This window comes from Fistularia commersonii, chromosome 4, assembly GCF_037954325.1.
Source record: "Fistularia commersonii isolate RoL2024-O1a breed Wild chromosome 4, RoL_Fcom_v1.0, whole genome shotgun sequence".
NCBI lineage: Eukaryota > Metazoa > Chordata > Actinopteri > Syngnathiformes > Fistulariidae > Fistularia > Fistularia commersonii.
This window is the reverse complement of record NC_141287.1, coordinates 14,508,680-14,531,836: the sequence shown is the minus strand read 5'-3', so window position 1 is coordinate 14,531,836 and position 23,157 is coordinate 14,508,680. Positions and strand designations below refer to the sequence as shown.

The 23,157-nt window shown below is 46.8% G+C and overlaps 1 protein-coding gene across 1 annotated transcript; it reads left to right on the top strand.

Annotated features, from left to right (window-relative positions):
- The first annotated feature begins 1,858 nt into the window (after positions 1-1,858).
- dpp10 (dipeptidyl-peptidase 10 (non-functional)) lies at positions 1,859-22,835 on the top strand. The gene is made up of 26 exons (XM_086145510.1): positions 1,859-2,286; positions 9,239-9,353; positions 9,462-9,557; positions 11,600-11,694; positions 11,771-11,845; positions 12,235-12,287; positions 13,321-13,402; positions 13,753-13,873; positions 14,064-14,218; positions 14,323-14,420; positions 14,990-15,113; positions 15,223-15,261; positions 15,726-15,833; positions 15,909-16,000; positions 16,077-16,124; positions 16,202-16,323; positions 16,409-16,453; positions 17,122-17,220; positions 17,307-17,376; positions 18,187-18,381; positions 18,453-18,507; positions 18,974-19,073; positions 19,810-19,868; positions 20,414-20,486; positions 20,589-20,662; positions 20,748-22,835. The coding sequence occupies exons 1-26, from the start codon at positions 2,233-2,235 to the stop codon at positions 20,886-20,888; spliced, it is 2,388 nt and encodes a 795-aa protein (XP_086001636.1). The 5' UTR covers positions 1,859-2,232; the 3' UTR covers positions 20,889-22,835.
- Positions 22,836-23,157: the final 322 nt, after the last annotated feature.

Genomic DNA, 23,157 nt, shown 5'->3' with positions numbered 1-23,157 from the left:
GACCTCCAGTCTGTCCTGCACCTCCTCTAGATGTTCAGTGTTCTCAGACCAAAGAGCTCTTTGAACTCGGGACTCTCCACCGGCGCCATATTTGTAGTTCCATTACGGGCGTCAACTTCAGGTACCTTCAGGTGTCCTACTGCCGCATACGTGGGTGACCGTTCAGAAGTGCCTGAAGTTCTGGGGGGCAGAGGAGGTTCTCCTCCAGCAAGAGGTTCGAGGGGAACTTCAGTAGGTCTGGGCTGAGATGGTTCCACTGGCGACATCATCAGCATACAGGGTGGCAGTCAGGAGAGAACAGAAAGGAAGGAGAGTTCCTCTGAGAAGAACCTGCTGTCCATCCATCCATCCATCCATCCATCCATCCATCCATCATCCGTCCGTCCGTCCGTCCGTCCGTCCGTCCGCCCACTCACTCACTCACTCATCCTCTCACTATACATCCATCTTCCATCCATCCATCTATCCATCCATCATCCATCCATCCGCCCGTCCGTCCATCCGTCTTCTGTCCATCCATCCACCCATCATCAATCTTTCCATCATCCATCCATCAATAAATCATCTGTTTATCATCCATCCCTTTATCCATCCATCTATCCATCATTTGTCCATCGTCTCTCCATCTCTCCGTCCCCCCTCCTATGGTCTAATAGGTGTTGGTGATCCATCCTCAGCCTCAGAGATCCATTCACTGATATTGCTGATTGTGGATTATTGATGAGGTGCCAATCCTGTGACTGGACCACATCTTCTCAACTGACTGTTTTTTAATGAATCTATTGATTATATGATAGATTTTTTTTAAATTTCCCCAAATGTTCTTGATTGATTTATGAAAATGCGAGTGCAGTGTACTTAACCATTTGCAACAAAAAATATCACACACCAATGAGCGGGGCATTCTCTGATTGATTGAGCTCGGATCAGTGATTGATAACTGATCTACAGCTGGAAGGACGGGGTGTTCAGGGACCTCTGGTCATTCTGAGTGCTGCTGCTACATTTTATTCACTGTACTTATCCATCCATTGGAATGCACGTGCGTGCGTAGGTGTGTGTGCGTGTGTGTGTGTGTGTGTGTGTGTGTGTGAGAGAGAGAGAAAGAGAGCATGCTCGCACATGTAAGACTGGTTGATTGTCTCTAAGGTCAAACACACTCCTTGTCTGCAACTCACATGTATACACACTGACTGTCACACACACTTACCAACACACACACACCAACACCTGCCAACACACACACACGCCTACCAACACACACACACACACACACACACACACACACACACACACACACACACACACATATCTATCAGTACACACACCAACTAACACACACACACACTGACTGACAAACACACGCCTATCAACACACACACACACACACACACACACACACCTATCAATACACACACAACTATCAATACACACACATACACGCCGACTGACACACACACACCGTCTGGAACGCACACGCCTGTCAACACACACACCTTCCAACACACACACCGACTGACACACACACACACACACACACACACACACGGTCTGACACACAATGACGACATACACGCGCACGTCTCCCATCGATCGGTCTGAACGGAGCCGCTTTGAGGTCTAGAAAGAGGCGCGATGTAAGTGCGTGTGTGTGTGTGCACGCACGCGCGCGCGAGCGAAGACGAATGCGCTGCGGCGCGGCTGCGGGATGGACGCGCGCCCCTTGTCCGTTCACGCGCTCATCCGTCGCGAGAACGACGACGTGAGAACGTCGTTGTTTTCCACGCCGACGCGCACACGCACACGCGCTTACACACACACACGGGGGAAAATCCATCACGAGACTACTTGAGCCCCCCCTCTTCCTCCTCCTCCCTTCTTCCTCTCCTCCCCTTCCCCCCCTCCGTTAGTCTCCACCGGGCCGCGGACGGTCGGTTACCGGATCCTCCCGGAACCGGCGGGGCGAAGGATGCGTCATCAGCGCGCGGGCTCCACCGCAGCGCTTGAGCTCCCGCGTCCGGTGCCGCCGATCCGGGCGCTGTGAGCACGCGCCTCCCGCCGAGCTTCCGGTCGTGACGGACCGACACACCGACCGACGCCCCCCCCCCCTCCTCCTCCTCCTCCGCGAGGGACACAGGAGGACCGGAAGGACCGGCGGCGGATCCCGAACCGGGTTCTGGACGGATCCGGTGTTTTCTACCGCTGGAGCAAGTTTGAACCGGGGACTTTACGATGACCGCCGGGAAGGAGCCGCCGAACCAGCGGCAGAACCCGCCGCAGGACGAGGTGAGCAGACGGAGCCCGGTACGGTACGGAACGGTGCGGCCCGGTCCGGTACGGTGCGGCCCGGTCCTGTCCATACGGTGCTTTCAGGGTTCATCTCGGTTTAGCGCGGACCGGTCCGGTCCAGCCCGCACGAACCGCATGTGAAATGAATAGTTTGTTGTTTGTTGCGTTCGGTCACGTGACCGGGCGCGTGCGAGTTGCGGGTATTAAAAACAATCACGCAGATCCAACGTGCGGTTTTCCGTCTGTGGCGGGCGCGTGCACACGCATGGCGTGCGAGGGAGCCAGAGACTGCGGGGCGCATCTTAATGCAGCCGCGCATCCTGACAGCTGGCCTCCAGGCCAGGAGGAGAACATTATGGTGGTTCTCCACCTGGAGGCGAGGTCCTCCTCCGCCCTCCACGGCTGGTCCAGGAGCTGCTGAGGACCAGCAGCGAGGTCCACCCAGGCTGGAGAAGGTCCTCCTCGAGGCCACCAGGCTTACGGACGTACAGGGGGCAGAGTGGGTTGGAGAACCTCCTGCCCGGCCGCGCTTAGAACCCCATCTAGGAGCTTAGAACCCTGTTTAGGGGCTTAAACTGTATTTTGGAGGACCTTAGAACCCCGTTTAGAGGCTTAGAACCCTGTTTAGAGGGAGTTTAGACCTCCGTTCAGGAGCTTAGAACCTTTTTTAGAGGCCCAGAACCCCATGTAGGAGCTTAGAACCCTGTTTAGGAGGACCTTAAAATCCTTTTTAGGGGCTTAAACTGTGTTTTGGAGGACCCTATAACCCTGTTTAGGGGCTTAGTGCCCTGTTTAGAGAGAGCTTAGAACCCTATCTAGGAGGTTCGAACCCTGTTTAGGAGCTTAAACTCTATATTGGAGGACCTTAAAACCCCGTTTAGAGTCTTAGAACCCTGTTTAGAGGGAGTTTAGATCTCCATTTAGGAGCTTAGAACCCTGTTCAGGCACTTACAACCCGGTTTCGAAGGAGCTTAGAACTCAATTTAGGAGCTTAGAACCTTGTTTAGAGGCTTAGAACTCCGTGTCGGAGCTTAGAACCCTGTTAAGGAGGACATTAAACACTGTTTAAGGGCTTAAACTGTGTTTTGGAGAACCCTAGAACCCTGTTTAGGGGCTGAGTACCCTGTTTAGAAAGTGCTTAGAACCCTATCTAGGAGCTTAGAACCCTGTTTAGGAGGACATTAGATCCCCGTCTACAAGCTTAGAACCCTGTTTAGGAGCTCAGAACCCTTGTTTATAGGCTTAGAACCCGGGTTTAGAAGGAGCTTAGAGTTTCTAGAACCTTCTGAAGGATGAACATGTGGAGTCTACTGTGGGATGCCATCCTGGGACATCATGTTAACTCCATGAACCAGTGAAGATACAAGTAGTAGTAGTAGTAGAAGTAGTATGACTAGTATTGGTAGTAGTATTATTGCTGATGTTCTCCAGATGTTCTCCAGAGCTTCCTTTGGCCCTCGTTCCTCCCCGTCCTGTGGTACCGCTCTAATTTTACCTCTGAAGGTCTGACCTGTTCCAGTCGCACCTTGGAGGACTTTGGTTCTGCTGCTAATTCAGTCCTCTCAGCCTCGTTCCCGAGTAGGAGCCTCTCCTCCTCCTCCTCCTCCCTGGCCTGGAACAGGAGGCTTCATCATCTAGGACTCTGAGCTGAGCTCAGGACCGCTGTGTGTGTGTGTGTGAGAGAGAGAGACAGTGTGTGAGTATATATAGTGGGTGTCAGTGTGTGTGTGTGTGTCAGGGGTGTGTGTTAAGGTGTGTGTGTGTCTTCATATACTCCAGGTCCTGACAGTGTGGAGCTGTTCATAGACTTCTACTGTTTAATGGCTCCTCATCCTGAGGCTTACACACACACACACACACACACACACACACACACACAAGCGCACTCTGGGTTCTCTGTGGGTTCTCCATGGATTATCCACATGTTCTCCATCTCCAGTCCTGTCCGGAGGTGTGAGTAAGAGGCTGAATGGTTGGATGATTGACAGCTGAGGCTAAGCCCCGCCTCTCTGCATCACTGGCTCCAACCCCAATCACGAACCCAGCCCGTCGCTGATGCTGATTGGCTGGCGAAAGCAGGAAGTGGGGGGAGTTTGACGTTGGCAGTGAACCCACGGACGGCCGTCCAAAGATCAAACAGGTGTCCGAGAGATCAAAGGGACGGCTAATGGCGTCTGTTAACGAGGTTTAAATGACTTTGATCTTTGACATAGCCTTTGATGTCTGGCAGCCGCTTGTTGGCGGGGAACATCAGAGGGTCAGATAAAGGGGCGGGGCTGACCAGATGTTGCGCCCCGCCCCTTCCCCCCTGAAGGTCTTCTGGTTGGTCAGTGAACGCCACAAACCACTATCGTTGCATGAGACGCCATTATGGCCGCCGCCGTGCGAGCTCCTCTTCATCAAACATGCATGAGCACACAGAAGGCTGTAAATAATGGAGCGTGCACTTCCTGCGGGCTGAAGGTCGGAGGAGAAGGTGGAACCAGGAGAACCTCCTGAGGGTTCCGTGTGTGTGTGTGCGGGATTAGAAGTCTTTGTTAATTCCAGTAATCCTTCAGCCTTTTTTCATCAGCGGGGACGCTAGGGTTTCCGAGGGTCCTTGAATGCATCACGTGTAAGACGTGGCGAGGAGATGTCCGAGGTCAAGAGAGTTGGAGAGGAACCGCATGGACCTTCTCCCGAAGAAGAGATGAGCATCACACGCTCCTCCTTCTCTTCTTCTTAATCCATCTCCTCCTCTTCCTCCTCCACATCCCGCTTCTTCTGCTCCTCTTCCTCCCCCTTTTCCTTTTCTTCCTCCACCTATTCCTCCTCCACTTCCTGCCTTTCTGCCTCCTTTTCCTCCTCCTCCTTTTCTTCTCCTATTCCTCACCCCCTCCCCCTTGCGAGGGTTCGGAGGTCGCAGATCTTTAAAATGCTAATCTTCTTCCTCTCAATCAGGCGTAGAGAAGGACTTCTTCATCCCTGTGGAATGGAGGGATGAAGAATCTGCCTGGAGATGATAAGGCGCCGGGGCGATGGGGAGATTATCCTATTTTTCCATCCAATGTTGAGAGCTGCCAGCGTGTCCAATCCAGATCCATCGCCGTCTATGGTCCGGATCCAGCGTGGAACGGCGCCGTCCTCTGTGCGTGACCTCGGCGCCGCACCGCCATTAGCCTCCTTGGGTTGGGAACAGGAGCCCTGCTTCCCTCTGGCGGCTGATGTTACAGATCGATCCTCGGGAACAGGAAGTGGGGGACGGGCGCCATCGTGGAGGCAGAAAACCTCCAACCCCCGGGGACCTTGGCGGCGGCTTATTTCCCCCATCCGCCAGGGCTTTTATTTTGAAAATGTGTCCATGACACCTCCCGACTGTCATGTGATCCTGGAGATGGTAGCCTAGCTTTGGCTGACAAACACTAGCACCCCCCGTTTCACTTCCTGTTGGACAGACAGACGTCCTCTGGGCTCCGACAGTGGTTGGATGTCTCAGTGTGGAGCTCTGTGATTGACAGGTGGCCCTTTGATTGACAGGTGATTGGTCCTGGTCAAACCCTGCCCCTCCATACAGGATCAGCTGGGAGCAGGATAGATGGTGCAGATCCTGAATCAGTAGATGAATGAAAGAATGAATGACTAACTGAATGAATGAATGAGTGAATGAATGGATGGATGGATGAGGTGTTTGAATGAATGAGCAAGTGGATGAATGGATGAGCTAGTGAGTGAGTGAGTGAATGAATTAACAGATCAGTGATGAGTTGGTGAATGTATGAGTGAATGGATGAATGAATGAGTGCGTGAACAAATGATTGAATGAGTGAGTGAGTGAGGGAATGGATGGAAGAATAGAACAGAATGCGCCTTTCGTGGTCCCACCAATGGTAAATTTCAGAAGTGAAGGTGTGAATGAATGAGTGAATAAATTAATGCATAAATGAATTAGTTTGTAAATGAGTGGATGAATGAATGTGTGGCTCTGCAGCACCCTGCTCTATGTCATGAGCAGACTATCCTTCCTGGAACCATCTCCAGGTTCCTCCTCCGGTTCTTCCACGTTCCAGTCTCCATCTTTGCTGGAGTCGTGCCAGGGTTCCTCGAGTTCTCCGTGTCCAACCCGGTCCTGGCGTCCGTCCAGAGGCCTGGTCCGGCCCCTCTGTTCCCGGAGCTTACCTTGGATTTAGATAACGATCTTTAAATCCAGCCCCCGACATGTTCTCCAGGAGGTCTCATCCCGCGGCAGCCGTGACCTTCGTCAGCCGGCTCCTCTTCTCGCTGCCAGGAATTATCCGTGTCCAACGGGCTGCAGGCTAGGGAGCCATTAAAACCTCGGGCGCCAGCATCACAGGAAGTAGGACGCAGGAAGCAGGAAGTATGATGTAGGAAGTATGAAAGGTCTGACCTTGAGATACGGGTGAAGACACCTGCCAAAAGACAAACTGGTGAAGTTTGAAAATCCACCATCTGGAGGTATGAGTCCTGAGGCGGTTCCTCTGTCCCAGGACTCGTGTTCCACCTTGCCTGCATGGACCTGAAGGTCCACCTCCTAGTCCAGCCTCATCAAAGTCCAACAGGGTCTCCACTCTGGATCAAGGAACCTGCAAAGAACCGGGTCACCCCTCAGAAGTTCTCAGGAGCTGCAGTATCATAGTTGTTGTAGTTCTTATGATGAAGAGGTTGTCACATTATGGTTGTTGTACCACATGGATAATGAGGAGCTTGTAATATCAAGGTGTCAGTGTGGTAGCAGTACTTAGTGGTTGTAGCCTGGTGATGTTGTAGTACAGTCACTACAGGTATGAGTTAATGACAACTCAGAGTTACGACTCTGAGTCGACAGACGGGCGTTACGACTATGACCAGTATTCATTTCACGAGAAATAGCTGGAAGTTGCGACATCAACGTATATGTGCCAAGCACAGTGGGAGCGCAGTTGAGGGAGTAACTGTACCCCAACGTAGCTGTGTACGATAAGTTTGGCAACTGGCAGCACAGAGATACAGCCAGCATCTTCCCTCCCTCAGTCACCAAGTCTCATTCAGTCACCGTTACCGTTGTGTGCCTTACTGAGTTACCTCCACTTTTTTCTACAGTACTTGTAGTCCAGTGAGGTTGTAGTACGGTGACAGTACGGCAGTTGTCTAATCGATATGTAGCTTTTGTCATACCGTATTTTACAGACCATAATGTGCACCGGATGATAAGACGCATGAGAAAACATAAGGTATATAAAGAAAAAACAAAATAGTCAGTGTAGTTGAATTTATTCAACTCATCCACTTGTTCACTAACTATTCAATTTTGTCCTCTAACTGTGGCCATCTCTTTTTGGTCCCCCGGAAACTCTGTTTTCTTTATTTGGTGCAGTTCATCTGCTTGCTTCCTCCATATCCGTACCATCGATTCATTAATATTGAATTCTTTCCCAAATGCTCGATTCCCATGATCTCCTGCGTGACTGCTAGCCTTCAGTTTGAATTTTGCTTCTTAAGCATGTCTATTAACAGGTACCATTTTTGGGGGTCCTCATACATACAAATTTACAGTAATATTACAACTTTGAATGATTAACTGCAACAATGAGTCAGTTCTTTGGAATACAAAGCACAACTTTGTGTTCCTGCAGTATATAATTAGTTATCGAACATTGTCTGACGTTGCAACCCATATTCAATCAAGGACCGACTTTAAGACAACGTCCCTGTATCAGGTGGGAACGGTCCGATAATCAAACAAGCGGAGTGGCTTTGTCGCTTACCAAAGTCGCACTAAAACATTTGGACAGCTGTTTGAGCGCGATGTTTGGTTGGTGGTCAGTAAGCACAAGAATTAATACATAAGGCACTAGATTATAAGGTGCACAGTTGATTTTTGAGAAAATTTTATGCATTTTAAGTGCGCCTTTTAGTGTGAAAAATACAGTACTTTGACATTGTAGTAGTTGTATCAAAGTGTTTACACATGCTAACATGCTAACACAGAGATCAGGCATTCAAGGGAAAACTTACACTCAAAGTACCACTCACAAAAATACAGTACACACAGTAATATGAATACTCACAGTACTTTGTACTAACATTGCTGTTGTTCTTGCAGCAGTAAGTTTTGCATTAGTAATAGTAGTAATCATGAACACAGGTAAAACCCGTGTCTGATGACTGATGTTACGGAGTGTGTGTGTGTGTGTTCATATCCTCAGCTGGAGCAGGCCCTCCCCCCTGCTCCAGTGTTAAACCTCCTCAATGAGCCTGAAAGCTCCCACGGTCCCTGAACGCCCCGCCACCACAAACCAAATTAATGGGCTTTTACTCCGAACATTTGTCTGCGGGTCCAAATGAAATGTTGTGCGATTTGCATGGCGGCGCCCACGTCTCCTCCCACCCCTCCCAGCCCTCCAGCTCCCACCATCCCCCTCCGACAGTCTAATCTCTGATTTAAACGCAATTAGACATGGCCGACTGCGCCGCCGCAAATTACCCCGCGGGTTTGCGGGACAAGGTTCCTCCATTTTCCACGCCGTTCAGCAACAAATGTTTATTATTTTTTTTCATAAGTGTGTGTGTATTTGTGTGTGTGTGTCTATCATCGTGGGGCTGGAAGAGTGGCGGTGTGTTTTCAGTCTCGACGGGGTGACATTGGGGATAGCTGGCGGGATGCTGGGAAAAGGTGGAGGGTGGAGGAAGAGGAGGAGGAGGAGGAGGAAGATGAGAACCCAGGAGGTTCTGGAGGAGACGTGTGGAACCCGATCAGATGATACAGATGTTATGGATGGGGTTGAAGGCATCTGCTCCCTGAGGCTCTGCTGTGGAACCCCATCTCTTCTCGTCCGGAAGGATGGACGTTCTCAATGGGCCTCGGTCGTTTCCGCGTCAATTCCTCAGAACCCTTCTGTGATGACTAATGTGTGTGTGTGTGTGCGTGCGTGCGTGTGTGTGTGTGTGTGTGTGTGTGTGTGTGTGTGCTCAGGACCTCGGAGGGGTGAATCCTCCTCAGAGGAACTGGAAGGGGATCGCCATCGCCCTGTTGGTCATCCTGGTGGTCTGCTCCCTCATCACCATGTCCGTCATCCTGCTCACGCCAGGTAAACTCAGAGTACTACAGACAGTACTGCAGAGTACTATCAGCATTACTGCAGAGTACTCCAGGCTGTGTGTGTGTGTGTGTGTGTGTGTGTGTGTGTGTGTTGCAGCTGACAGCCAGGCCGGCAGTGACACCAAGCTGACGGTGGAGGACCTGTTCAGGGCCGACTTCCAGGTCCATGACCCCGAGGCCCGCTGGATCAATGGTCAGTACCACCGTCAACCAATCACAAGCCAGGAAACCAAGTTGTGTGTGTCTCAGTATGTGTATCCATGTTTGTTGCTCAGTATATGTGTTATAATTGCTGTGTGTTACAGTGCGCATGTGTTTGTCTCAGTATGTTGGTCAGTGTGTGTTGGTCTGTGTTTCAGGGCGTGTGTGTGTGTTACATTTTGTGTCTGTTACCATGTGTACATGTGTGTATTTCAGTGTGTTGTTCAGTTTGTGTCGCAGTGTTTGAGTGTGTGTGTTTCATTATGTGGTTCAGTGTGTGTATTCATGTCAGTTACAGTGTGTGTGTGTGTGTGTGTCTGTGTGTGTTTGCATGTTTCATTTTTTGGTTCTGTGTGTGTTATAGTTTGTGTGTACCTGTTACAGTGTGCATGTGTGTGTGTCAGTCTGTTTTTTTAGTATGTGTTGCAGTGTTTGTGTGTATGTGTGTTTCAAAGTGTGGTTCAGTGTGTGTATTCATGTCAGCTACAGTGTGTGTGTGTGTGTTTGTATGTATGTGTGTGAGTGTGTCTATGTATGCGTGTGTATGTCTGTCATTGTATGTGTGTGTGTGTGTGTTTTGCTATGTGGTTCAGTGTGTGTATTCATGTCAGTTACAGTGTGTGTGTGTGTGTGTTTGTGTGTGTTTGTGTGTATGTGTGTGTGTGTGTGTGTGTGTGTGTGTTTTGCTGTGTGGTTCAGTGTGTGTGTTCATGTCAGTTATAGTGTGTGTGTGTGTGTGTGTTTGCGCGTGTGTGTGCGCGTGTGTGTTTTGCTGTGTGGTTCAGTGTGTGTATCCATGTCAGTTCCACTGTGTGTGTATTTGTTCGATTGAGTGTGTTCATGGCAGTTACAGTGTGTGTGTGTGTGTGTGTGTGTGTGTGTGTGTGTGTGCCTGGAGAGAGATGATGCAGTCTATGTATTCATGTGTGTGTGCGCATGTCTGTGTGTCTGTCTACATCTGTGTGTGTGTGTGTGTGTGTGTGTGTGTGTGTGTGCGCTCTCCCTGTGTGGCGTTCAGGGCCCCTGGGACTCCTTACATAAGCGTGTGTGAATTATTGAGCTGAGGTGAATAGAACATGGCGCCCTGCCCTGAACCCGTGTGCCATGCAGCGCTGCTGATGTCACTTCCTGTTCCCGCCTCCACAGATACCACCACTGCGATGCTCTTCTTTTCTACGTTTTCGGGTGGCAGGTAACGCTGCTCCTGAAGTGATCCTTGAAATTAAAAGACAGGAAATGAAAAGGTCTCTCAAGTCAAATAGAAAGGAAACAAAGATTTCAATAAAATAAAATAAAATGTAATTGTTATTGTAATCAAATATAATTGAGACAAATAACTTCGGAATAAGATAAATACGTGGAATTCAATTAGAATAAAATAAATACATTCCAAATAAGTAAAACTGAGGAACTCAACAGAATTACTATAGTAGTAATAAAAACTACAGTAATACTAGTTATTACAGTAGTAGTATCTCTTCCTCCAGCCGTGGTAGTAGTAATTACTGTTAATTGGCAGGCTGCGGTTTCCACCTGTCCTCCATGAGGTTCTACCTGATGAGGATCTCCAGGGATGAACGTTCTCCTGCTGGTCGTCAGACCTTCATCGCTGCTTTTCAGCCCTTTCATTATTCTGTCACCCTTCATCCTCCTCCTCTTCTTCTTCTTCCTCCTCCTCTTTGTTCTGAATTTAATTCCATGGTGTTGCAGCATTCTCTTTTTCTTCGATTCCTCCTCCTCCTCCTCCTCCTCCAGACTATGACATCATGGGGCTATAAACTGCCTTTGTGTTTATTTATTCATTGTTCATTACATAATAATAAGTGTCAGGTTCTAAACATCTGCTCCTTCACTGAGCAGGACCTCCCAGGTTGTCTGGGTTCCCCTGGTTCTCAGACGGAATGAGAGGGAGAGGATGGATGATTGACAGCCCATCATCCATCCCCCCCCCCCAGATATGCCCCCCCACCCCCCTGACCTGGATTACCTGATTTCTTTGTGTGTGTATGTGTGTGTGTGTGTGTGTGCATCCAGACTCAGAGGTCGTCTACAGGAACAGCGACGGCCATGTCGTCAAGTTCAACATCCTGGCCAATGAGACGGAGGTCATCCTCACCAACACCACCTTTGTAGGTTTATGAGCGCCGTTATTACGCCGTATTACCATATAATTACACCCCGTTAATAACGTGCTCCTTCCACCAGATCAACTTCAACGTGGCCAAATACTTCGTCTCGCCCGACCTCAAGTACGTCCTCTTCGCTTACGACGTCAAACAGGTAGGCCTCCGCCGCGTGTTCGGGGACACACTTGAAAAACAACAAAGAACCTTTAAGAAACGGAGATTCAAGGAAATAGTCTGAGCCGGGATGACAGGCCCCTTATCTCTCACACCTGACCTGTTTGTGTGTGTGTGTGTGTGTGTGTGTGTGTGTGTGAGACACATCCCTTGATTGTGTCTCTGCCGCGTAATGATTAAAACCCTAGTCTACTCACTCACACACACACACACACACACACACACACACACACACACACACACACACACACACATACACACTTGCTGGTTACTTACTTAAGCCGATCCATAGCTGACCTGACCTCAAGTCCCCACCTGTGTTTGTGTGTGTGTGTGTCTGTGTGTGTGTGTGTGTGTGTGTGTCCTCAGGTGTACCGCCACTCCTTCATGGCCTCGTACAGCATCTACAACGTGCACACGAGGTGAGCAACTTTATCACACGGTTGTTATATTTTTATTACTCTTATGCTGTTAGTATACAATAATGTTGTTATCATATTATCATCATTTTTTTTGTTATTGCTATGCTATTTGCTATTATTACTACAATGCTGTTATTACACTTTTATGTTATTACCCTAATGTGATCAGTAACATCAATAAACTTATGTTCTAATAACTCTCCTATGTTATAATCATCATCCCCAGTTTGTTATTATTATTATCATTATTATCAACTAAATAGACATTATTGTTGTTGTTGTTGTTGTTGTTGTTGTTGTTATTATTATAATTATCATTATCATTATAATTAACATTATTATATTGTCATAATTACTTTTAATAATATTATTATATTGTTCTTATTACCATAATGCTTTTAATATACTATCTTTTCATTATCATACTGTTATTTTTATTGTAATATTATTGTTATTTTTATTATTATTTTGTTGTAATTTCAATTCTGTTATTACACTATTAAGGTGAGATAAAATAAAATAAGATAATACTTTATCGATCCCCATGGGGAGTAACACAAAATAAATCTATGTATTAAATAATCAATAAATGATTTTATTATCATCATACCAATGCGACTTTTAATGATTATCAACAAAATAAAAATTATGATTTTTCTCATTTTATTATTGCGATGAATATTATTTTATTGTTCTTATTGCCATATTGCTGTTAATACACTATGTTTTCATTATAATGATGATTTTTTGTTATTATTATGGTCATATTGTCATGATTTTTTAATTTATTTTAATTTTCTGTCGTTATTTTACACTTTACACTTAAACTTACACTTTAATTACCATGGGTTTACCCAGTTACATAGTGAGGTTGCATGTCCTCCGATGCCCGTGAATCTCCATCTAAGATAAATACGACATTCCTCCAGCACCTTGAATGAGTTGCCCTCTACCCACCCTCACCCTGTGGTGTTATTACCTTGTTATTACTGTGTTATACCATGTTATTACCACGTGCTTGTCGTTGTTCCAGGGAGGTCTGGGAGCTGGACCCCCCTGAGGTGGTCAACTCGGTGCTACAGTATGCTGCCTGGGGGGTTCAGGGACAACAGCTGGTAGGAAGACACACACACACACACACACACACACACACACACACACACACACACACAACACACACACACACAGTCCAGGCTCAGGAATAGCATCCGGCTAGTTTGGAACCACTGGAAGTGGACCTGAGCAGCGCATTCGCAGCTCAGATAAATTCATGTGTTCGTTAGGCCGCCAGCAGCTTCTGATTGGAGCTTGATGTTTGTGATGGAGCGGCGGGCAGATGCTTCCAGATGTTTCTCAGGCTGGACCTGTGCAGACAAACATGGCTGACAACATCGACGCCTGTTTTCCCTCGGTGATCCCGCACGTCCCTCTGGCCTCCAGCTCAGGCTCCGCTCCATGTCTCCAGGTCTACATATTTGAGAACAACATCTATTACCAGTCCGACGTGAAGGCCAACTCCCTTCGGCTGACGTCCTCAGGGAAGGATGGCGTGATCTTCAACGGCATCGCCGACTGGCTCTATGAGGGTACGTTCTGCGCCCGCTAGCACCGTGCTGACATCTCCCGGTTCCTCCCGATGAAGGTACAGAAAGCACTTGGAGGTACCTCTCTAGTGCTTTAGTACCTCGATGCCGCTCGAGTCACCTGAGAACTTCTGAAAGTGAATCCGAAGACATCAGGAGGAGGTTCTCCCTGACTAGAGTGTGGTTTCTTTAGAGGAGATCCTGCAGAGCCACGTGGCCCACTGGTGGTCTCCAGACGGGGAGAGGCTGGCCTTCCTGGTCCTCAACGACAGCCTGGTGCCCAGCATGGCTCTGCCCAGGTTCACCGGCAGCAGCTACCCCCGGGGCAGGAGCTACCCCTACCCCAAGGTGGGACGCTCACCAGGGTGTCATCCGAGTCCACGATGGTTCATTTGGGATTAATTATGTGTGTGTGTGTGTGTGTGTGTGTGTGTGTGTGTGTGTGTGTGCAGGCAGGTCAACCCAACCCGGTGGTGAAGCTGTTCGTGGTCAATCTCTATGGACCCACACACACACTGGAGCTGGTTCCCCCCGAGACCCTCAAACTAAGGTGAACACACAAATACGCACACACACACACACACACAAAAACACATCCACACACTCAAAAAGATAGATAAAGTAAATATGAAGCGTGTGAAGCTGTGTATTACTGTGTGTGTGTGTGTGTGTGTGTGTGTGTGTGTGTGTGTGTGTGTGTGAGAGAGAGAGAGAGCGAGAGTGAGAGAGAGACCGAGAACATGTGCACGCACTACACACACTGACGAACATGGGCACCTTAAACACCTAAACAAGTAATGTGTTCATGCCAGTGTATTACTGTGTGTGTTTGCGTAGGTGTTTGTGCGAGAACATGCATTCCGGCACCCACATGCACATCAAGGAAACAGGAATCATGTTTATGCACCTGTACGACTGTGTGTGTGTGTGTGTGTGTGTGTTGTCGCACACACACACACACACACACACACACACACACACACACACACACACTCCAAGAGACACATAGGGTAAACAAGAAGTATGTTTATGCATAATAAAACTGTGTTACTGTGCTTTGCTCAAGTCACCACGTGTGTGTGTGTGTGTGTGTGTGTGTGTGTGTGTGTCCTCTCACAGAGAACACTACGTAACCATGGTGAAGTGGATCAGTAAGACCAGGACGTCGGTTCGTTGGATGAATCGAGCCCAGAACGTCTCCATCCTGACCGTGTGTGACACCACCACGGGGGCCTGCGTCGCGGTGTGTGTGTGTGTGTGTGTGTCTGTGTGTGTGTCTGTGTGTGTGTCTATATGTATGTCTGTCTGTGTGTCAGAACCCCTCTTCTGATTGGCTGCGTCCTCTCTTGCAGAGACACGAGGAGATGTCGGAGCTGTGGCTGTCCAAGCAGGTGCGTTTCCTTCACTGTGATTGGTCCTCAGGCCTGCTCGGGAGCCATCTTTGATTGGGTCAATGGTCCAGCTCGCTCCTTCCTGTCACATGACACTTAGAGACACGACATTGGTCGAAAGTGGCGACGTCTGTTGGGTTGCCATGTTGCTATGGTAACCATTTGCCATTCAACTGGAGTGCTGATTTGATTTGATTTTGGTGGCATTTGTTGGTTCACAGATGTCCAAATAATAAATTATTGAAGAACTTACAAACTTGTTTTGTTTTTTTCTCCTTTTGACTTCTATGAAGACTTCAGGAAATTTCGCATAATTTCTTGAACCAGCTTTAGAGGAATAATGGGTTAAAGTAATAATACAAATAACAACAACAGAGAGTGAGCAACAACAATATAAAGTTAGTAATGCTAATAATGCTAATAATGATAATAATAATAATAATAATCTGATTGTTTGATTTCAGAACCAGGAACCCGTGTTCTCCAGAGATGGCAGGAGGTTCTTCTTGACGGTCCCGGTCAAACAGGGGGGGCGGGGGGAGTTCCACCACATCGCCATGCTGACCACGCAGGTGGGCATCTGTAAACGAAGGCCATGTTATTTCAGACGTTTAGCGCGCTAACCCCCCACCATCCTCTGACCTCAGTTCAGGGCGGATCAGAACGAGGTTCGCCACTTGACGTCGGGGAACTGGGAGGTGACGGAGATCCTGGCCCTGGACGAGAACGCAGAGGAGCTGTGGGTTGATTCCGGTCAATCGGTGGAGAGGGTTTGTGAGGAGGCGGAGACTGACAGCGGCCCTTTGTCTCCTCAGGTACTTCCTGAGCACGGAAGGTTCCCCTCGGCGGCGGCAGCTGTACAGGTACCCGACAATTCTGCTTACGGCGAAGGGGAATTAAAGAGGAATTTAATTTTGACGTGTCACATCCTTCGCCGCAGTGTTAAGACGGCAGGCCTGTTCCCCCGCCGTTGCCTGACCTGCGAGCTGAGCCGAGCCCACTGCCTGTACTTCAGCGCCGCCTTCAGCCCGACCAACCGCCACGTCATCCTGCACTGCAAAGGTGGGGCTGCCGCTGGGACGCCGGGCCAGCTGGGGTTAGGCCCCGCCCCTCGACGCTCAACGCCGCCTCTTGTTTCCTGTTTCAGGCCCCGGAGCGCCGACAGTCATCGTTCACGACCTGAACACCTCCAGTCAGTAAAACCCCTTCACTGCACCGCTAGGGCTATCTGCTACGACTATCCATCTGTCCAGTCATCCGTTCATCCGTCTATCTATCTATCTATCTGTCTATCTATCTATCTATCTATCTATCTATCTATCTATCTATCTGTCTATCTGTCTGTCTGTCTGTCTGTCCGTCCACCCATCCATCTATATATCCATTGAACCCTCCATCCATCTGTCTGTCCATCATCCCACCCATCTGTCTGTCCGTCCTTCCTTCTGTCTGTCTGTTCATTGATCCATCCATCCAGCCATCCATTCATCAATCAATCCATCCATCCATCAATCCATCAATCAATCAATCCCTCCACCCATCTATCTATCTATCTATCTATCTATCTATCTATCTATCTATCTATCTATCTATCTATCTATCTATCTATCTATCTATCTAGCCATCCATCCACCTGTCCATCTATCTATCTGTCTGTCCATCCCTCCATCCATCTAGGACCCATAAAGTTAAAAGAAACAGGAAGTAGACCTTCAAACTAAGATCTCAGCCAAAATACCGGGAGTTCCCACAATAGGTTCTCCAGGAGGTCTCTCAGAGGTGTTCCCTTTCCCCCCTCCTGGCTGAGGAGGGAGGAGTGGGCAGGTTGTCCTGCTGACCACAGGACCATCCTACTTCCAGACTTCCTGCTGCTGGAGAACAACTCCCAGCTCAAGGCGGCGCTGAAGTCCAAGCGGATCCAGCTGAGCGACTTCCGAACCCTCCACACGGAGCATTTCGGTGAGAGACCCGCCCCCCTGGACCTCCCGCTGCCCCCCAGGTCTCTCCCACTGGCCCGTGACCCATCTGGTTGTTCTTCTCCACAGACCTCCCTCTGAAGATCTCCTTCCCCCCGGACTTCTCTGAGTCGCGGCACTACGGCCTCCTGCTGCTGCTGTTAGTCCAAAGCCGCCGGATCTCACGCGACAGGAAGTGTCAGCGACCTCAGATGAGGGCGGAGCCAGCGTGTCATTGAAATATTGACAACCAAACAATAATCACTGATGATTGTTTTTTATCAATTGGAATATTTACTGGAGTTGTTGGTTTAGACCACACGAGTTGCTTGGTATTCATTATTATTATACAATATTTTATACTTATTATATTATATATATAATATCAGATGTGAGTACACACATTATTGGTAATTTATTGGTTGTTGTGATCAAACTGTCGTTCTGTTATCTTTATTTTTATTTATTTTTTCTTAATCTATGTTTTTATTTTTATTTTTTCTCAGCATTTTGTCATTATTATTATGATTATTTTCATATCATCATTTTATGAGTTGAAAATTCATTATGTTCTCCGCTGTTTATGTCTGTCTTGCTTCTTCAATTATATGATTTTTTTTTTCATATATCTAATAATTATTATCATTATATTTTTCTCTAGTTCTATAGTTCTCTAGTACTATTAGATGTATATTATAATTAGAAGTGGTGGAGGTTGCGGTCCTATTTGTCAATATATTAGTAATATTATTGTAGTATAGTTGTATAATAATAGTATTAGTAGTGGTATTGTTACTACACTGCAGTGTAGTACTGCTATACTGCAGTTCTTTATCATTTCTTCCCTTCATCATCATCATTATGATGATCAGTAGATAATTTAAATCAGATGAAATTCACTAAATGCACAGATTTCAGCGGTTTCCGTGGTGACGGCCTCCTCAGGCGCCTGTGCTGTCTGGCTCTGCAGTGACAGCGCCCCCGGTGGCCAGTCTGTGAGCGACGCCTTCAGCCTGGACTGGGACTCGGTACTGGTCAGCTCGGACGGCGTGATCGTGGCCCGTCTGGACGGCCGGGGCAGCGGCTTCCAGGGCCAGAAGGTCCTGCAGCAAGTCCACCGGAGGCTGGGGACCGTGGACGTCCAGGACCAGCTCGCCGCCGTCGAGTCAGGACCTTGAATATCTGAAGGTGTGGAGGTGAAGGCACATTTGACTGACAGACACTCTCTGCTTCCAGGTACCTGATGAAGTTCCCCTACGTGGATAAGACCAGGATGGCCGTCTTCGGACAGGTGGGTGCCTCACGGGGACGTGTCACACTTCCTGTCACTTCAACCTTGACATCAATACAGAAAACCACAGAGCACAGGCATTGATGTCTTTCTTTGATGTAAAGAAATAATGTAATTCTCCCTTTCATGTATCAATGGCATTGAGTCTTCCTTTGATGTATCAAATGCATTGATTATTGGTTTGACGTATCAATCCCCTTAATTATTCCTCTTATGTATCAATGGCATTGATTATTCCTATGATGTACTAACATTAGTATTTCTTTGATGTGTCAATTGCATTGATTAATCCTTAGATGTATCTAAGGCATTGATTACCTATTTGATACATCATAGGCATTGACTATTCCTTTGATATAAACAGGTAGAATGTAAGCGGAGGCATTGAATATTCTTTTGATAGATCAAATGCCTTTCTTATATAAAGAAGAGCATTGATCGCTCTATCTCCTCTGTCCTTCCCCAGGGTTACGGAGGATATCTGACCTTGATGATGCTGAAGTTGACGGAGGGCGTGTTTAAGTGTGCGAGCGCTGTGTCGCCCGTCACCGACTGGAGGCTCTACGGTGAGACTTGGGCATGGACACGTCAAGGAGATGAAGATGGAAGTGTTGTGTCCAACTTTGAAGTCTAGATTTTCCTTCAAGAGGGTTGGGATCCGTTTCCTGTCCATGGAGGAAAGGGGGTTCCTGGAAAGACCTGTGATTGGCTGGGCATCTGTCATGTGATTGACTGGCCGCTAACCCTTCACATTAAGGCTCTTCTTCTTTAACAGTCATCTGATGCGAACTGCTAACACTTTGAATGCAAAGCCTTCATTTCTAGTTATCGGATGGTAACCGCCATCCTTCTACTTGTAAGGGCCTGATTTGTTGCAAGGCATCTGATGCTAACAGATAGCCTTTGAAACCTAAGACCCTACTTCATGACTAGTCATCTGATGCTAGCCCCTAGCCCTTCACACACAAGGCCCTAATTCATTTCCAATCAGCTGATGCTAACCACTAACCACTAACAAATTACATCTTAGGTCCTACTTGGTTACCAGTTGTCTGATTCTAATCTCTAACTGCTAACCCTTGACGTCTAAGGCCATACTTGGTTACCGGTCGTCTGATGCTAACCGCTAACCTTTCACATTTAAGGCCATCTGACTCCTAATTGCTTTTCTAAGTTTGCTAAGGAATGGTCTTAGCTAACACTGCAACTCAGAAACCTCCTGTGGACCCCCTTCCTGGAGGTCAGAGGTCCCCCAGAGGAGCAGGGGTTTCTAACGCCTCTCCGCCTCCACTTCCCCCACAGCCTCGGCGTTCTCTGAGCGCTACCTCGGCCTGCCGCTGAGGGACGACAGCAAGTATCAGGTGGGTCAGGTGACTGCTCCCAGGGGCGGCCATGTTTGTCACAGGAAGTGACATGCCACTTCCTGGTTTAGGTCATTGGACTTTTTTCGGTTTCCAAACTAAAATCAGATTGTTTCATTCTTGGGTGATTTATTTTGAGAAAGTTTTGATTTAGAAATTCATAGTCTAGCATTTTATTTTCCTTCAGTGCATTTAATATTTTTTTTGTAATGTATAATATATTTTTTGTTTAAATTTCTATTTATTATTTCTATTTATATGCATCATTTCTATCATCTTTATTCATTTTTATTTTTCACTAGTAATATTCAATTTATGTTTACTGTTTATTTCTCTATTTATTATTTATATTTCATGTATTTATTATTAATATGTATTATTAATATTTATGTGTGGAGCTATTCATTTCTAATATTGATAGTATTTTATTGATTAATACAGTAATAATAATATATTATTTAATATATTTATATTATTCATATTATGTTTATATTTATTTATTATTCATTAGTCTCTCTACTCCATGCCCCCCCCCCCATACCCAGTTCTCCAGCGTCCTGCAGAACGTCCACAGCCTGAGGGGGCAGACAATGATGCTCGTCCATGGGACGGCTGACGGTGAGGGGGGGTTCTGGGGCTGGGGGGGTCCTCTTTTGGCAACGGGTCTTCGTTTCCCTATTCCTCCACCCTCTTGAGATGTTATTCTCCTCAAATCCCCAGCCAACGTCCATTTCCAGCACACGGCGGAGCTGGTGAAGAACCTGGTGAAGGTCGGAGCCAACTACACCATGCAGGTAGGGAGGAGAGGCCAATGGCGTTCAGATGGTTCCTCACAAAGTGCAGGAGAACCTGATGGAGTACCGACCTTCGTCCCTGCAGATCTACCCCGACGAGGGCCACTTCCTGTCCGTGCAGAGCCGCCGGCACCTCCTGACCACGCTCACCTCCTTCTACAGGGAGTGTCTGAAGGAGGAGCTGCTGCCGCTGCCTGACGAGGAGGAGGAGGAAGAGGAGGAGTAGAAAGAGGAGGAGGAAGAGGTGGAGGAGGAGGAGGAGTAGAAGAAGGAGGAGGAAGAGGAGGCCTGAGCTTGAGTTTTCTGCTCGAACAAAAAACCCGGCACCGCCTTCTGTTTGGACCAAGAGTACGTGTGTGTGAGTGTGTGTGTGTGTGTGTGTGTGTGTGTGTGTGTACATACCAATAGACTCTGCTCTGCAGAGACACAGAGGACGAGGCTCCCCTGGAGGCTGGATGGCTGAAGCCCCGCCTTCACACATGCATGTTCTTTTCTGGGCTCCTGATTGGCCGTCTGGGGATTTAGAGGAACACACCCCTGTCCACTTTGGGACCGCCCCCTCACCCTCCCACACACTCCCCACGCCTCCTGGTGGCCGTTACTGTCAAAAACACACAAAGAAGAAAAAAAAAAAAAAAACATCTGCAAGCTCCACCCGAGCCAGTTCCGAAATCCTAGAACGTTCTCCGGCCACGGTGCCGGCGGTCCGGTCCCTGCAGACGCCCCCCCGTCGGACACAAAAACACCTTCGCGGGAAGCGTCACTAGTTTCCATGGCGACGACAAGGCACCACCTGCTGGGGACAAACGGGACTCACCTTTCGATTCAAGACACCCCATAATATTACAGGAATAAAGTCGGATAATATTTCCAATTAGAAAGTAGATGAATTCGTTTAAAAAAATGAATTCTAAGAAAATAAAAAAAATGATAAAACTAGAAAAAAAATGTTAGCAAAGATGATTTTGAATGAGCCCTTCATGTCATAGGTGTACTTACACAAGAATAGAGGCGTAACTAAATATCTGATAAGGTTCAATAGGAGCAACTCTAACAGAATAAAGTTTTAATTATTTAAGGATCTCAGAGGACGTGGGAATGTTTGAAGGACAGATCCAGCAATCCTAGGAACGGATGAAACTTGAACTTTGCAGGAGGACCCTGGGTCTCTTCCCACAGGGCGTCTCTGGACCTCCTCCGGATCATCTCCTTTGTTTTGGAGGCGGTCTTCCTCCACTCCTGCTTTATTCCTGTAAAATCATGCCTTTGCACCTGGTTTTTCCCACCGCAGATGCTAAAACAGGCGTTTGTGTTTCTTCCCGTCATTTTGGTTATTTATTCTCACAAAGTCGCCGTTGTTTTGTTTCACGTTAAACCGTGGTTTCACTCTGGTGGATGAAAAAGATTTTATTTGGATTTAATTCCCATCTTTTAGTTTGAAATAACTATCGATCAGATTTATGCTTGAATTTGTGATTTTTACTTTCAGCTTTTTAGCTGGAATCACAACCTTAACCTCAAACTCATCACTTTGTTCAGGATGAGACTTGTTTTATTTAGTTTTATTTTATTTTTATTTTATTTTCACTTTATTCAATTAGAGTGCAGTTTTATTTCTTTTAACACTTTGGTCTTGTTTTTTTAATCTAATTTATTTTCTATTTTTTATGATTGTATTTATTCTTTTAACTTTTAATACAATTTTAATTATTTTAAATCGTTCTAACTATCTTTTTTCCTTATTTTATTTTTCAATTTAAGTGCAATTCATTTCTCTAAACATTTTCTTGCCCTGTTTTTGCTTTTTTAATGATATTATTTATTTGATTTCATACTAATTTAATTTAGAATATTTATTTGTTCATTGTTTTATTCATTTATACTTATCCATTTTATTTTAAGTTGTTTCATCATATTTATCTGAATTATTTATTAGTATTTGTTTTTTTCAACTTGCATTATCTATTTTATTTAATTTATTTTCAGGTCCTTTATAAATACAAGTTAATTATTTTTATTTTTTATTTTATTACTTTAATGTTTCTTTTCCTGAATCCCGTCTTTATTCCTGTAAGGTTCTGGAGTCTTTTCATGTTTTATTTTGAAAGTCTCTCCCTGAAATGTTGTCACTTCCTCTCATTAAATTTTGTCTTCAATTCTTCAAACATTTCAAGCCTTGGTTTCTCCTTCTGAGTTGGGCTTTTTATTGTTATGGAAAGAAAGTAAACCCTGCTTGCTTCCTGTCCCGGGGGACTGATGTCATCACCTGGACTTGACTGAAAGCTGGTATATCCTCATGGCCCTGAACGCACCACCAGCGTCCCCCGCTGGTGGGCAGGCCTGAACCTGAAGGGGTTTTGTAGTGGAGACACCATGCACATGGATCTGATCATTTTTTTTCTCCTTCCTTTATTTTTAATTTTATTTTTAATTTTTTCACTTCAGTTTATTGCAATTTCCTTTGTTGGACTCCATTTTTTCTCCTTTATTTTTTC